At 32.4% G+C, this 14,367-nt stretch overlaps 2 protein-coding genes across 8 annotated transcripts; one reads left to right on the forward strand and one right to left on the reverse strand.

The window, feature by feature from the left end:
* The first annotated feature begins 3,888 nt into the window (after positions 1-3,888).
* Positions 3,889-5,550, forward strand: LOC111274066 (uncharacterized). Its single transcript, XM_022858720.2, is given in 2 exon segments — positions 3,889-5,031; positions 5,034-5,550. Coding segments are annotated over 2 exon segments (747 nt in total). The 5' UTR covers positions 3,889-4,622; the 3' UTR covers positions 5,372-5,550.
* A 1,461-nt stretch (positions 5,551-7,011) lies between these two features.
* On the reverse strand, positions 7,012-11,828 carry LOC111275280 (putative protein FAR1-RELATED SEQUENCE 10). 7 transcript variants are annotated; one of them, XR_016334179.1, is made up of 7 exons: positions 11,734-11,828; positions 10,373-11,473; positions 9,845-10,288; positions 8,772-9,752; positions 7,989-8,128; positions 7,650-7,887; positions 7,012-7,488 (listed from the first exon to the last, which is right to left on the reverse strand). XR_016334179.1 is itself a non-coding variant. In XM_089755482.1 (4 exons), the coding sequence occupies exons 2-4, from the start codon at positions 11,387-11,389 to the stop codon at positions 9,132-9,134; spliced, it is 2,082 nt and encodes a 693-aa protein (XP_089611608.1). In that variant the 5' UTR covers positions 11,390-11,473; positions 11,734-11,828; the 3' UTR covers positions 8,570-9,131. The 7 variants fall into 7 exon arrangements, 2 of the variants coding, with proteins under 2 accessions (XP_089611608.1, XP_022716242.2); XR_016334180.1 differs by having other exon boundaries at positions 7,012-7,845; XR_016334178.1 differs by having other exon boundaries at positions 7,012-7,887.
* Positions 11,829-14,367: the final 2,539 nt, after the last annotated feature.

Consider the following 14,367-nt stretch of genomic DNA (forward strand, 5'->3'; position numbering starts at 1 on the left):
AGATTCAAGAGCACTAAGAGCAACGAAGCTTTATTGAAGAGAAGAGGATGATAGTGCTATGTCATGGTCAATTATATCAAAAAAGGAATGTAAGAGCTCATGACAAGAAAGTTTAACCTCATTAATTTCGAGAATGAGAGTTGGTGTTAAAAAAAATTCCCCCAAATTAGCATGATAATAAAAAAAATAGACCTCGAATTAGGAGACATCATATGTTGTAAAAAGGATTTTTTTTTGTAGAGCATTAATCTTAACAGATATGGATGGAGATGATTTTCCTAATTTCATAAATTTTGATACTGTGAAGAAGTATTTTGCTTAAAAAAAAGAACAACAAAAAAGAGAGATCAAATCAAAAACTCAAAAGGATAGTCTGAACCAAAAAAGAGTTTATCCAAGTTGAAAACCTATAAAAATGACTTGGATAAAAAGAGTACAACATCATTTAGGAAGAGCTTTGAAGTGTTGAGGGTATTATATGGTTGTATTTTTTAAAAAAAATCCAAGATATGTTGTCATGATTATCTAATTATTGGCATTATTATCCCAAATAGCCATCATTTGTAATCTAACTTTTTTTCCAAGTAAAAGATATTCATTTCATTCTATTATCTATGTCATATTTTCAATCCTTACTTTTTCTTTTCTATTTAAATGCTTTGCAATAAATAAAAGAAATGTATGATTTGCATCTTATATATCTTGAAATTGGGATAATGATTTATAATTGAATAGTCACATGAGAGATTGTATATTGCTTTGGGAAAGTTGAAATAAACAATGGCAAAAGATGAAACCTTCAAAACCTGGTAAGAACATTGATTCTGAAAGAAAAGAAGAAAATCCCCTTAAAGAGAAAGGTGAATGCCCATTTTGAATAATGAAGAAAGGAGTTGATTTTGTTTGGAATGAAAAAAAAAAAAGGAATCTTGAAAACCTTATTACCATAATTGAAATTTCATGGCATCTACTTTACATACTATGTGTTAGCATTGGCATAATTTGGCATTTGCATCTTGGTTGGGGCATGCATTTGCACTTGGTAGCAAATATTTAAATAATCTGTATTATTGTTTAAGATATATATTTACATCATTTAGTGAAAATATAGATTTGTTACATTTGCATCATTTGCATTATCTTCTATCACATAAAAATTTTTTACTTTGGTGAAAAAATTTTCAACTTGTGATTCCTTGGATGAGGAGAATATTTTTTGAATTGTAAGGCATTTATTTTAGAGGATTTTTTTTTAAGACCTTCGAATATTATCTATAAAACTTCTAAGCATGATTATTATTTTTAACATCATTTGATTTCATATTTTGATTTAGACTCAGATCTAGTCATTTTTAACCTTGGCCCTATTCAGGTCATTTTATTTTCTAACTTGTGGTTCAATTCTGGTTAGTCATTTTCAACCTCGGCTTAGTCCTGGTCATTTAATTTTTTGACTTATGGTTCAATCGAAGTGAATCATTTTTTACCTCAACTTAGTTCGGGTCATTTATTTTTCTAACTTACGGTTCAATCTCAATTAGTCATTTTTTACCTCAACTCATTCTGTGTCGTTTATTTTTTTAACTTGTGGTTCAATGTTAGTCACTCATTTTGGACTTTAGCTTAGTCCAAGTCATTTATTTTTCTAACTTGCAATTCAATCTTGGCCACTCATTTTTTATATTGACTTAGTTCAGGTCATTTAAATTTTTAACTTACAACTTAATCTTGAACACCTTCATCTTTATCTTGGTATAGCTTGAATACCTTCATTTTCAACTTCGGCTCAGTTTGATTATTTTCATCTTCAAATCTGGCTCTGTCCAAGTCATTTAACTTTTGAGTTTCGACTTGATCCAAGTAATTTTTGAACTCGAACGTAATGGATGTCTATATCTTTGTATCATTTCTGTTTCACAAAATGTGCAAAGAGGGATAGCTATAGACACTTCATTTTGTCTAGGGCTTGCATTTGAATTCTCGATTTTGATTTTTTCAAGATCGTTAGGCTTTCAAAGTGTTTATCCAATTTTCAAATTGACTTTGAATAATTGGGCTTTAAATTGATTTTAAGCCCAGCATATGGTTTTCGGCTTTTAGGCTTGGAGCCTGTCACATAAGTTCATCTTTTGGTATTACTGTCGAAATGAAAAATTAAATAAAAAAAATGAAAGGCAATCAAGGGATTTTAATTTGATACGAGGAATTCAATCCCAAAAATTCAGGAATCAAGTCGTGGAACATGGAAATATCAATCAAAAGAATAAATTAAGTAATAAATGGAATTAAATCTGTTTGAGACAGATTTAATCTTTGTTATTGAAAAAGAAATCCTTAAAATTTTTGTAAAAACCTATATAAATCGTGCTTAAACCCACACAAAAAGAGAGGGAGAGAATAGGTAAAAATTGCTAAAGCGAAATTTAGGTGTTGAAGAATTTCTGGGTTTTTGGGATTTTAATCTTGGAATTTTGATTTTAGGAATTAGTTTTTAGTTTTGAATTCTATTTGTGGCTTGAAATTTTTAAGTTAATTTCTAATATCATTCTTTAGATTGATGCTGTGAAAGTGTTATAATCTTATTAAAAATATATTTAAGTTAATATTAAGATTTCTCTTTACTTTGTAATCATACTTTCAAATCTAAAATTTGATTTTATGAACCAAACTCTACTATTTAAATATATCTAAATTAATATTGAGATTTCTCTTTAAATAATATAAATTTAATTAGGTAACCATTCGCACTTAGACAAAAAATATTTGTGACAAACTTTAAAATTATATCTAATGATAAATCCATAAATATATATATTATGACATCAACTAGCTTTTTACTACTTCAAAAGCTTTATAGATTGTACTCATCATACCTGATTTTAGAATTTGATCTTAATTTTCACTCAACATTACCATATTTCTCTTTCTTTTCTTTTTTTTTTTTTTCATGAACCACTAGAGAAATTAGATTTAACCTTCATATACATGTGTGCACTACATTTATACAGCTCATCATGTATAGAATCTGTAATCGAAATGCATATTCAGTGGTTGAGACTTCTTGAAAATTTTATGTTCCAATTAGCTTAAAAATTTTTTTGAAGGAATTAGCTTTAATTAACCATTCACGCCTCGCATACATATATATATATATATATATATACGTAATTTCGTTGATTTTTTTTTTTTTAAGTAAAAGGACAAAAAAACAATAAAAGCTATACCATCTTCACATAAAAGAGCAAAAGTGGACGAATGAAAAGGGCCGGCTAGGGCCATATTTTAGAGCACTTAGGGTGAGTTTGGACTTCAACGCACCAGGTGCAATTGTTCTCAAAAGTTGTGCCAATAGCAGATTTTGCACTTAAATATTCCTTCAGTGCATTTTAATAAAGTTCAATTGACCATTTTTGTGTTGATGACCTGCCAATGTTTTTATTTTTATTTTTTTATTTTTAGTTTTTTAGAAAGTTGTGAAATAATTTTATTAATTTAGTATAATAAATAAATTTTATTATATAATACATTAATAAATAATTTAAATAAAATTTATTATTTATTAACAAATTTTATAAATATTAAATAATTTAATTTTTATATATAATTTTTAATTTAATATTTTAATAATTTTTTTCTTTTTATTGTAATTTATCTCATTTTTACTGTTATTTTTACATTTAAATAAATATATTACAATTAATTTTAATTTTATCACTATAATAATTAATTTTATATTTAATATTATTTTTAATTTTACATATTACTATTTATTCAAATGAATAAATTGATATATATATATATATTCCGGGATAAAAATAATCCCCAAATGATTTTGATTGCTGCCCTAAATCATGTTGAATTGAACTATGGGAAAAAAATACATTAAAATGATTAAGAAAACATTTCTGGTGGGATATCCATCGTCTAGATACAGCTCCTTTCGACAATTTTGAGAGGCAGGCGAGGGAGAGGGCTTTGAATCATTAAATTTAAAGGTGGACCCTTAAAATAATATTGAATTGACTAATAATATAGCCTCTTCTAGGGTCCACAGAATGCTTAGAAATCTGCACAAAACTTTCTGGACCTGCCTTCAAGTTATAAGTGGATAACATGTGAAGTTATTCAGAGTTTCTGACAACTGCCTTTTGCCTGTAGTAGTGGATACGTATGTAACCTGGTGGTGACAGCTGCTAGAAGCTTCAAAAAAAAGAAAGCAGATTCTGATAATTTACACTTACAGCAAATCTTCCAGTTATACATTTGATTTGATGCCTTTAATCTTCTATTAAGGTTTGACTGAAATATTGTACACTATGCTGCCCACAAATGTTGAAAATTAATGAAGTTCCATCATATATTAATGTCGTTGCCGGCCAATCAACATGCCTATTTTTGGAAGTTCATCAATGCCCAAGCAAATTTAGGACTACTATAAAAAGAAAGAGATCCTTCTTGTTCACTCCTCAACAGCCAAGACCCTTTAAAGTTGAAGCAAATCGAACCAAGCACACAGTGTTTCTCCTAACTAGGACCTGATCTTTCATTTTGCTCTCACACACACACACACACACACACATATATATATATATATACATATAATTATAAACAACATATTCATTATGGATGAATATGAGGAGCAGATCAAGCTCCAAGCTGTTGGCAAATACCACAGATCATACCACTTCCTTAAAAATACTTTGCAGCTTGTTGTATCAGTTGCCTTATTGTCGATTTTCCTTTGCCACTCTTCAGGCTTCTCCTTGTTTCCCCATTCCTTCAATGTTTACTTCTCCACCTTCCTTTTCTCACTCTTCACCCACACCCTTGAGAGGAAGTACATGTTCCTCATCTGCAATGGAATCCTAACATTTCTAGTCAAGAGCTCGGTGTCTACCGGCTCTTCACCGTCAGAGTCTGATCTTGGTTCCCAGATATCGATATCGTCGACAAACTTAATCCACAGGAAAGCTTCAGTTACCGATGAGGTCGATGGTGATCATTATGATCATGTATGTACCTCTAGGAGCTGAAGAAGAAGAACCGGAATACAGAAATGAAGTTGAAGAGCAAGGAGAACAGGACTTTAGGTAGAGAAGAAGAAGAAGAAGAAGAAGAAGAAGAAGAAGAAGAAGAAGAAGAGGAAGAAGAAAGGGAAAGCGAAGTTGCTGTGATTGTAGAAGATGACGTAGGAGAAAGTGGGTGTTTTGTGAAGCAAGAAGAGCAACAAGAAGGTGTAGAAGCAGAAGTTGGAGCAAATGAAGAGGTAACAAGCACAGAAGACTTAAACAGAAAATTCGAAGAATTTATAAGGAAAATGAAGGAAGAAATCAGGATTGAAGCTCAACAACAACATCTGATTGCAGTGTAGTTAATATATATTTGAAGAAAAAAAAGATTATCTGCTACTGTGCTTTGGCCTCTTTGAGCTGGCCAAAAGCTCTCAGCCTCTTATGTTATATGTAGTTACTTAAATATTTCTAGGCTTTTGGTGCCCTTCCGATACATGTAGTTTTTCTCTTTAATGTTACTTTGCCATGGTTTCAGTTTCTCTTTGTTCTTTTTACTTGAAATTATAGTAAGACAACCTAAAGCTTATCTCGGTTGAATTGCATAATATTTTTAAAAGATGATTATCTAACGAAACTGAAATTCGAATTATAATACTTACAATTTTTTATTTTATTTTCATGCTACCTCCTCTTATGTATAAAAAAAATTTTGCACTAAGACTGCAATTTGGTCTGAACAAGGGATCAAAAAAACTAAGAGAAGAATGTGAAACAGAAGATATCTTCAGGTCCAGTCCCATACGTTGTGCTTTGAAAGAATGGAATTGTGGTTAAATATTGCAGAGGTTAGCGGAAGAGGCTAGAATGGAGTAGCCAGCCCAGGATATATACTTAGCTTATGTATAAAAACCCAACACTTAGGTTATACTAATAAGTTTGTTTATTTAATACTCTAGCTATATAGTCACAGATTTGATATTCCAACACTTAGGTCATACTAATAAGATGCTGCTGATCATGCAAAAGCTAACTCTCGTCCAATCCAAGATATCTATTTTCAGATTGAATATCATTATGTACTAATCAATTCATTACTTTAATTCCACCAATTCTGGCAAAGTATTATACATTATATAATTAGTATAAGCTCAATCTCATCTTTTGAAATCAGTCTCCTAGATAGATATAAATCATCTCTCTCCTTTTCAACTACCTCCAAAGAAATTAAGAAACCATTTCACTCAGTCGGTCTCATAAATATCAATAGAGAACTGATTGGCCACTTAAAAACCTAGTTGAAGTGGCGAGTACGGTGTGTAAAAACTTCAAATTTGGATATTTTCTGCTCCTCTTTTACATTCTGCAGTGAAAATAATAGCTGTTGTAAACGATAAAGCGATGAAATCTTCACCGGCTATTTCTCTTGATGAAAAGTTTTTGGTGGCAATAGCAGCTGCGCCTGCCTGGCAAGTCTCCTTTGAGTCATATGTCCGCAAACAACCTTTCCGGGAGACAAGCCCTCCAATATCTTCAGGCAACGCAGGCAGAGGACACAAAATAGTAGTAAAGAAATAAATGAAACGTGATGAGATGAGATATTAATGAGACTTTAATTACCACATGATTTGGTAAGACCCACAAAAGATTTCACTGAAATTTCAATGAAATTGACTAAAAGAAATCTTAGATCCAATTCTTACGAAAAATTCAAAAACATAAAGGAAAAACAATTGGTTTTCTTTAATCGGTAGCATATCATGATTTCATTATAAAGACCGAAAAATAACACCAAATGAAGCTGACACAACTTTCCACGTGTCCATTTTCTTGCTGCGGAGCATGCCTGCCACAAGTTGATACTCATAACAATGGTTTCAAAGAAAAGAGACTGTAGATGATCCGATTCCCAGGTGAGGTGAGCCATATATTGGTCATACCCGCATAAACACAAAGCTTGTACGGCCATCACAAGATTTCAGACTAATACTAGAAGAAAATTAATATTTAATTAAATGCATTTAAAACATAAAAGCACTAGCTAGCAGCCCATGTACACCAAAAATATCAAGAGCAGGAAGTTTTTGAGTTTATTGAGTTGATATATATCACATGTGAGAACAAAAGATAATTAAATCATATACTCTTCTCGTTTGATAGATGATAACGATCAGTTTTGCCCATTTGTCATGGACCACTTTGTACAGTTACCCAAAAAAAACAAAAAACTCCCTTCGATGGGGTTCCGACACTCATGTGGCTGGAAATACATGCACCTTTCATTTTCATTCCATTAGTGTTATTTACGAGCAATAAATGTCGTGGACAATGTCAGCAGTCAGCAGAGGGACCCTTGTGCCTCCAGATCAAATTAAATTAATCATCTCAAATTCATACCTGCAAAGGCAGACCAGCTATGGAGGGAGGGAGGTAGATGTTCAGAAGGATCCCACAGTGGCATCATTGCAACTACAGCAAACTTATTTCATTTGTCCGCAAGTGGAGACAAAAAAAGTGAGTCCAAATAATTATCAATAATTCCAGTATGGAACAGTTTAACAATCAAACCAACCAGCTTTTTTTCTCGCAAAAGAATGCATAATTTCCTATAGTACCAAAATCAGTACAATTTTGCCATACCTAGCCTGTTCATCTCCACGGAAGGCATGTGATGTGGGTCTAGATAATGCAAAATTGTAGGCTTCTCAATTGTGCAGATCCAAGAATATTATTCAGGTCAAGTCGAAAGCAAACCACTAGGAGAAATCAAAATATAAAGGTGGCATGACGATCCTGCCTTTCAATCATCACGCAGGGAGATTATCCTTGCAACTGGCTGCATTAGCAAAATTTCACGTCAAAGCAGTGCCAAGAGTAACTGCATAATTCACAGAGAAAACAACAAAATCATCCACCAGTGGGAAATAAAGGAAATTTAAAGAAAAAAAAAAGATTAAACAAAAGACTGAGAACTCTCACGTTGTGTACATTTGTCAATATTCTCCTGAAGCCGCCTAGGACGAAAACAGTGACAAGATTGTATAGAACATTATAACCCAACTTCCAACGGCTTTATCACTTAGAAATGCATGGGAAGATTAGTATCCCCATCTGTGGTCCTGCAACATATTCAACCAGGAAATATAAATACATTTTGTATCCCACTAAGAATAGAGCCTAGAAAGGAAGAAAATGCCTCATCCAGTAAGATGGCATAGCTAAGCAAACTTCAATCCAGCATGATCTTGACACCAACAAATCTCTATATACTATGCATATTAATCTTCATTTATATAGTGGAATCCTATCACCTGGATTAAAGCTCCAGGATGCAAACGGAAAACAGTAATTTATTAAACATTTCTGGTATGGATTTATTATGATATCCTTGGAGTTAAGAACCACCATTGCATTCCTAGCTCACAATGCACATCGCCACAATTGTTACTAGGATCTTACATCTCGTAGTTTGGCAAGCCAATTTAAAGGTCACAGGATTCTAGACTGATCTTCAATTGCTCAACAAATGAAATCAACACTCAGTTAAGGCAGAATAAAGGGGAGGAAGGAAAAGAAAAATCTTATTACTACTTTCAGAAACGTAGAAATAATACATCTTCCAATTGATTCAGAATGATCTGAATGCATATTCAACTATCATCCTTACAAATCTTATTGTTTTGTCACCAATATAACATAACTGATAAAAAAAGCAAATAAGACAAATGAAAAGACAGCAGCAGAGTATGTTCGATACATTACTTTGCTTTATTGTTTTCATGATGGATGGCGAGAGCTGCAGAAAACACTAACCCACATTGCAGGCTACCTTATGTAAATTCACATCCTTGTTTGCCAATCTACATTCTTTGCAATGTCCTTCATGAAGGAAATTATGATGATTTGTCAATAGCCAGCCAACAATATATTCTCCAGCATCTATTTCTGATTATCATTCATTCTCAAAATAGAAAATTCCCACTTGCGTATAGAAATTGAATGCACACCGACAGTGACAAGATCAGCTTGATGGTACAGTTTCTTTTAATTGGTTATCACTTTCGTTAATGAAGTATCCAGTGTTTCCATTTACTCTGGAGAGCAGCTTGAACCACTCCACGATTAACCAGTAGGGGAAAGCATAAATTCCATGGGAGCTCCATCACTCTCTGGCATATCTCGAACCTCATTGAGAAGTCTTGTGAGCTCCTTTGTCAGCTCTCTACGAATGTAATCAGAGCGCTCTTTTGTAATGGTTGATTCTGTAAATAGAGTTTCGGTTAAGGACTGGAATTCTTGAAACCATTCATCATCATTATCATGAACAGAATGATCATCATAAAACATCAGAGAGCTTTCTCTTCGCCATCTACTTAGAAAATATTTTTCAGGAAGTTGAAAGTAGTTCTTATCTATAAATACACGAAGAGCATGTCTGCATAATATCCCAGAAGATTCAAACTCCTTACATGAACAGTGAATCTGTTCATCTTCTGGAATCCATATAACAAGACTTTCCCCATCAATCTTTCTGAAATGACGTACAAGATATGATCCATTAGCCATTTCTGATGCAGCATGTGCAGCATACTGCATGCTCGCTATTAATTCATGTTGTAGAGCATTGAAGGCAAAGGGTGTAAGAATTTGCCGTGCATGCTCTTCAACAGGTAAGCATGTTTTCATATGCAAATACTGCACTTCTGGATGTCGCTGGTTTTGTAAATTGGCTGCAACACCAACCTGAAAAAGTTCCAATCAAATAAATAACAATCAACATATAAAATGGAAAAAACAGCTCAGTGATTACAAGAAAGCATTTGTAATTGACATACCTGCTCAAAAAATCGGCGTAAACATGACTGAGTAATGAAGATCCCTTCCAAGAATGCATCTACAGACTTTGAATAGGCTGCCGTCGCAATTCGAGCAAGAAAATAGCCTCTCACATATGATAGCGCCCAAGATGTACGAAGAGAGTAAAGTAAAGCAATGTGTTTATCTGACCCAAGTCCAAATATGGAAACCATTTGATTCCATCGTAGTTCAAAATCCTCAGTACTCTCCAGATGATATAATGCATCAAACTCGGATTTAAATTCTGAATACTGAGATCCGAGCTGAAGAGAGAACCAGCTAGATACCTTGGGAAGTATGCTCCATATAGACGTAACATGTTTAGCGGTTGGTAATTCACTTCTTATAGCATCTCTAAGCCCTGGATCAAGATCGGTTAAAATTGTCTGTGGACATCTCCCTTTCATGAAGCGGATAAGCATCTGCACCAAAAGGGAAAACGTAAAATTGTAAAGAAGAAGATACTCAAAACCCTACTTAATACACAGAGAATTATAGCAGTAAACCTGCAAAGCCCATGCAAAGGAGCGCAGTGTTTCATCCAGCAATAAAACACAACCAAAGAAAATCGGTCGGCCATTGTTGTCAATTCCAATCCATGCCCCAAAAAGCATATCATATGTAATTGATCTATAAGTGGTGTCAAAATAAATGACATCACCAAATATGGCATATGAATTAACAGCATCACCATACGACCAAGCAATGTTCTCAACCTTATCATTCTGATCTACTGTAAAATCATAAACAAAGTCTTGATCTGCCTCTTTTGTTGCCTTACATGCCTCAAGAAGTTCCATTGTATCATTTTCTCTTTTCTCATTGAGCAAAGCATCATTTTCTTGAACCACTTTCTTCCGGTTTTGAACAAAATTCCTAACATCTCTCTCCAAAAAAGGCAATTGACCACCTTGAATGCCCTTTTCCAACTCCAAAACCTTCACTATACGATGTATGGGAAACCCAGCTTTTGAAAGTAGTAAAATTCTCTCTTGATCTGCCTCATGAATCTTCCTATATGCAGGCAAGAGACGAACTTGGTCATCTTCTAAAAGTTCATGATTATGAACATTGCTAAATTGTACAACAAACCATTGAGAAACTCCATCTATTACCTCCTTTGACAAATACATCTTTGCATCACATCCACACCGTACAGATTTCCTATCCCTATGGTGTTCCCCAGAAGGCTTTTTCCTCACAGGTGCAAACCCAGAACGATAGCAAACAAAATCACGCTTATAAATACCCAATTGGGGGCTCAATCTAGACCTCTCTTTTCTAATTGAAAACCCATTTTTCCTAGCAAAATTCCCATAATACTCGAAGGCATCCTCATCGGTCTTAAACACCATTCCAACATAAGGAGCAACCATGGATTCGGACTGAGATGATTCAGCTTTTACCATCTGGGATGTTATTGATGTTTCAGCATCGCCTTCATATGTTACATAACATTTCCAGTCCCCACATGGACATTGCTGCCTCCTTATCCACATGTTTTTTGATGGTATGGAAGTCATTATATACAATGAATTTGAAATATATGCAAGTAGAATCAATGTCACTGCAATCCTAGACTCACCCAAAAGCTAACAGCTTAAACCCTTCAAGAAACAAGAGTTAAACAATAATTAAAACGGCTCATTCCAGATAACAATATACAAACAACTAATTTTGAAGCTACCCGCTTGAGCTAACGTATATATCTTATAAAATGGAAAATTTTCACAAGATTTCCGTTTCAAGTTACAGTGAAAGTGAGGAGAAAACAAGAGAAACCGCAAATATTAAAACGTCAACAAACTGTTGGTGAATAAATAGAAACTTACATAACAAAATGGTTAAACAATGAAAACGAACGTACCACCGAAACAATAGAAAAGGGCTTCAACCCTCGTTCCTTTTCTCTTCTCCCTCTTCCCCTGCTGGTCGTCGAGTCTACTGCTTTTTCCTTTTCCCTCGTACTACGAAAACTCCTCCAGATAACTGGAAAACATGGTTCTTGGGCCTATATTACACAGACATTGTTATTGGGCTTTATGGTCGGCCATCTTATAAATGCTATTCAGAATGCCCAAAAATGGCTTCAGGCCCACAACCAACAGCCGTGAATTGCCAAACTTTGCTATATGGTACATACAGGGATGCTGCCGGCCCGCCTTGCAACAATTACGAGAGGGCAAAATTGACTTCTGCATTTATAACTCTTCAATTCAATCCTAGAGTTACTTATTTTATTATTATCAAATTAAAAGAAGGGAAAGAAAATATTAGGAAGAGTCGGATTTTTTTTGTCTAAAATAATATTTTGAATTTCGGTGCATCATTAAGCAAATTTTATTATCAAAATATATAGATCCATTGACCTATTATTAGATATAAACTTTAGAAGTCATCATTGATTTTTTTTTTTATTTAGATATGATTGATCACTTGATTGAATCTATTTTATTTAAAAAAAAATTATAAGATTGACTTAAGTATCTTTAAATAATAAATTTTAATTCACAAAACTAAAGTTTAAGTTTGAGAATATGATTATGTGTGAGAAAAATTATAATACCCTCAGAGCACTCATCCAAAAAATGATAACAATTTGATTTTAAGTCTCCAAGTCTTAAAATATATTTATAATTTACCAAATAAATTTAATGTTGAAATTTTTCCTTAAATTACTTTAATATGTTGGTAATAATTTAAAAATACTTTCTTACCTCAAAAGTATTCAAAAAACTATTTGTCACACTTTAAAAAAGCTCTGTTATCAGATTTATTTAATTTTACTTACAGAAGTAAATTTCTATAAATCAAGTTTATAGCCAAAAATATTTTCTAATATATTGATAAGATTTTTTGTCCAAAATTATCGTTTAATATGTTGATATGATTTTATAGAAAAAAACAAGAAATATGATTTTATTATTTTATTTATTTATTTAAACGTGATTTTTTAAGAAATTATAAAAAAATATTATAAGGCTTTTCAAAATATTCATAAAACCCCATTTTGAAAAAGAAATATTGGCGTTTCAATCGATTGGTAAAACTTTTTATTTTTATTCTTTTATTTTTTAAATTAAAAACAAATTTATAAAGTTTTTCAATATGTTGTTAAAATCCTATTTTTTAAAATGATTGCTTTCCAATATGTTTGTAAGGGTTTTTTTAAAATGTTTTTCTAAAAGTATATTAAAAATAATAAATAAATAAATAAAATAAACATAAAAAATACCTGCAATCGGCCTAGCTAGACAATTGAGAAGCACAACTCAACTTCAGGCACAGATCAGTTTAGGCAGCTTGGCACTTAATTGGGATCACAGCTCAGTTCAAGGTAGAAGGAGGTTGGGGTCAGGAATGAGTCATGCAAGTATCAAGTCACTCTTTAAAAAACACATCGATCCCTTAGGTAAGTTAAACAATGTATTTTGATGGCCATAAGAGTTAAATTTTTTCTTTTTTCCTTCAGATTTGAATTTTTCCCTCTTTCCCTAAAATTGATTTTTTTTATTCCTCTCTATAACTTCAACCAACCAAACTCATAAACCTAGAACATCGTGGAGTTTTTCAAAAAAAAGAAAAAATTTCATATTCCAATTGCCAGAATCTTCTATTATTAGCAAAAAAACCAAACAATTTTCCAAAAAATCCAAAAACGCTACCAAACCTTGAACCTCTGCTTAGAAATTCTCAAATAATCTTGAAAAAAACCAATTGAATGAAGAATGAAATATTAAAAAACCAAATTCAAAAACAAAAATCCAAAAAACCAAATCGATTAAAAAAACTTTTAATGCTAAGAACCTTTTTTTTGTATCATCCCCTTATTTGTGTTAAAACCCATCTATACACAAGGGCTCAACCCTTTAAATTTGGGCTAAAAATCAATTTAGCCTTGATATTCTGTGATTTGATTGTTGTTCAATTTCCTGTGACTTTCTTATTCCATGCAAATTAAGAACGAAAATCTCAAAAATCATTCTGCTATTATTACCAAATTCACAATTCTTGTTGGGGATTTTCGAGAATTTTTTTTATTATTTTCTTTCCTTTCCCTTTTTTTGTGTTTATAAAATAAAACAAAACGATTAATAAACCTTATTACAAGGCTAAGGCCCGAGTACACATAAAAATAGGCCAAATCATCTATTGGGCTTGTAGCCCACACATAATCAAAACTGTCTATTGGGTATTAAAGCCTAAATACTAATTGCATAAATTCATTTAAAATCAAAAAATTCAATAAGCATTTCAAAGGCCTAATAATCCAAACAACTCTAACTCAAACGAGCTAAACATCTTGATCACTCGATTTAAAACCCTAAGTGAAATGAGATGTCTACAATTGTCTCTCTTTGTATATTATTATGAAACAAAAATGATATAAAGATATAGACAACCATTACGTCTGATTTAACTTAAGCAATTTAAAAAAATCCTTTAAACAGGGCATGCAATTTTTGAAAGATTTTTAAAGAACTCCTCTAAATAAAGGCAT

This window comes from Durio zibethinus, chromosome 26 (genome assembly GCF_047325235.1).
Source record: "Durio zibethinus cultivar Kanyao isolate XHJ-2024 chromosome 26, ASM4732523v1, whole genome shotgun sequence".
Lineage (NCBI taxonomy): Eukaryota > Viridiplantae > Streptophyta > Magnoliopsida > Malvales > Malvaceae > Durio > Durio zibethinus.

Excerpts from the sequence above, each read along its gene's own strand:
- LOC111275280 (XM_089755482.1), bottom strand. The coding sequence starts at position 11,389 with ATGACTTCCATACCATCAAAAAACATGTGGATAAGGAGGCAGCAATGT. Across the intron at positions 10,289-10,372 it reads CCTTTGCATGGGCTTTGCAG|ATGCTTATCCGCTTCATGAA; the intron begins GTTTACTGCTAT and ends CTTTTGGTGCAG. Across the intron at positions 9,753-9,844 it reads TACGCCGATTTTTTGAGCAG|GTTGGTGTTGCAGCCAATTT; the intron begins GTATGTCAATTA and ends GAACTTTTTCAG.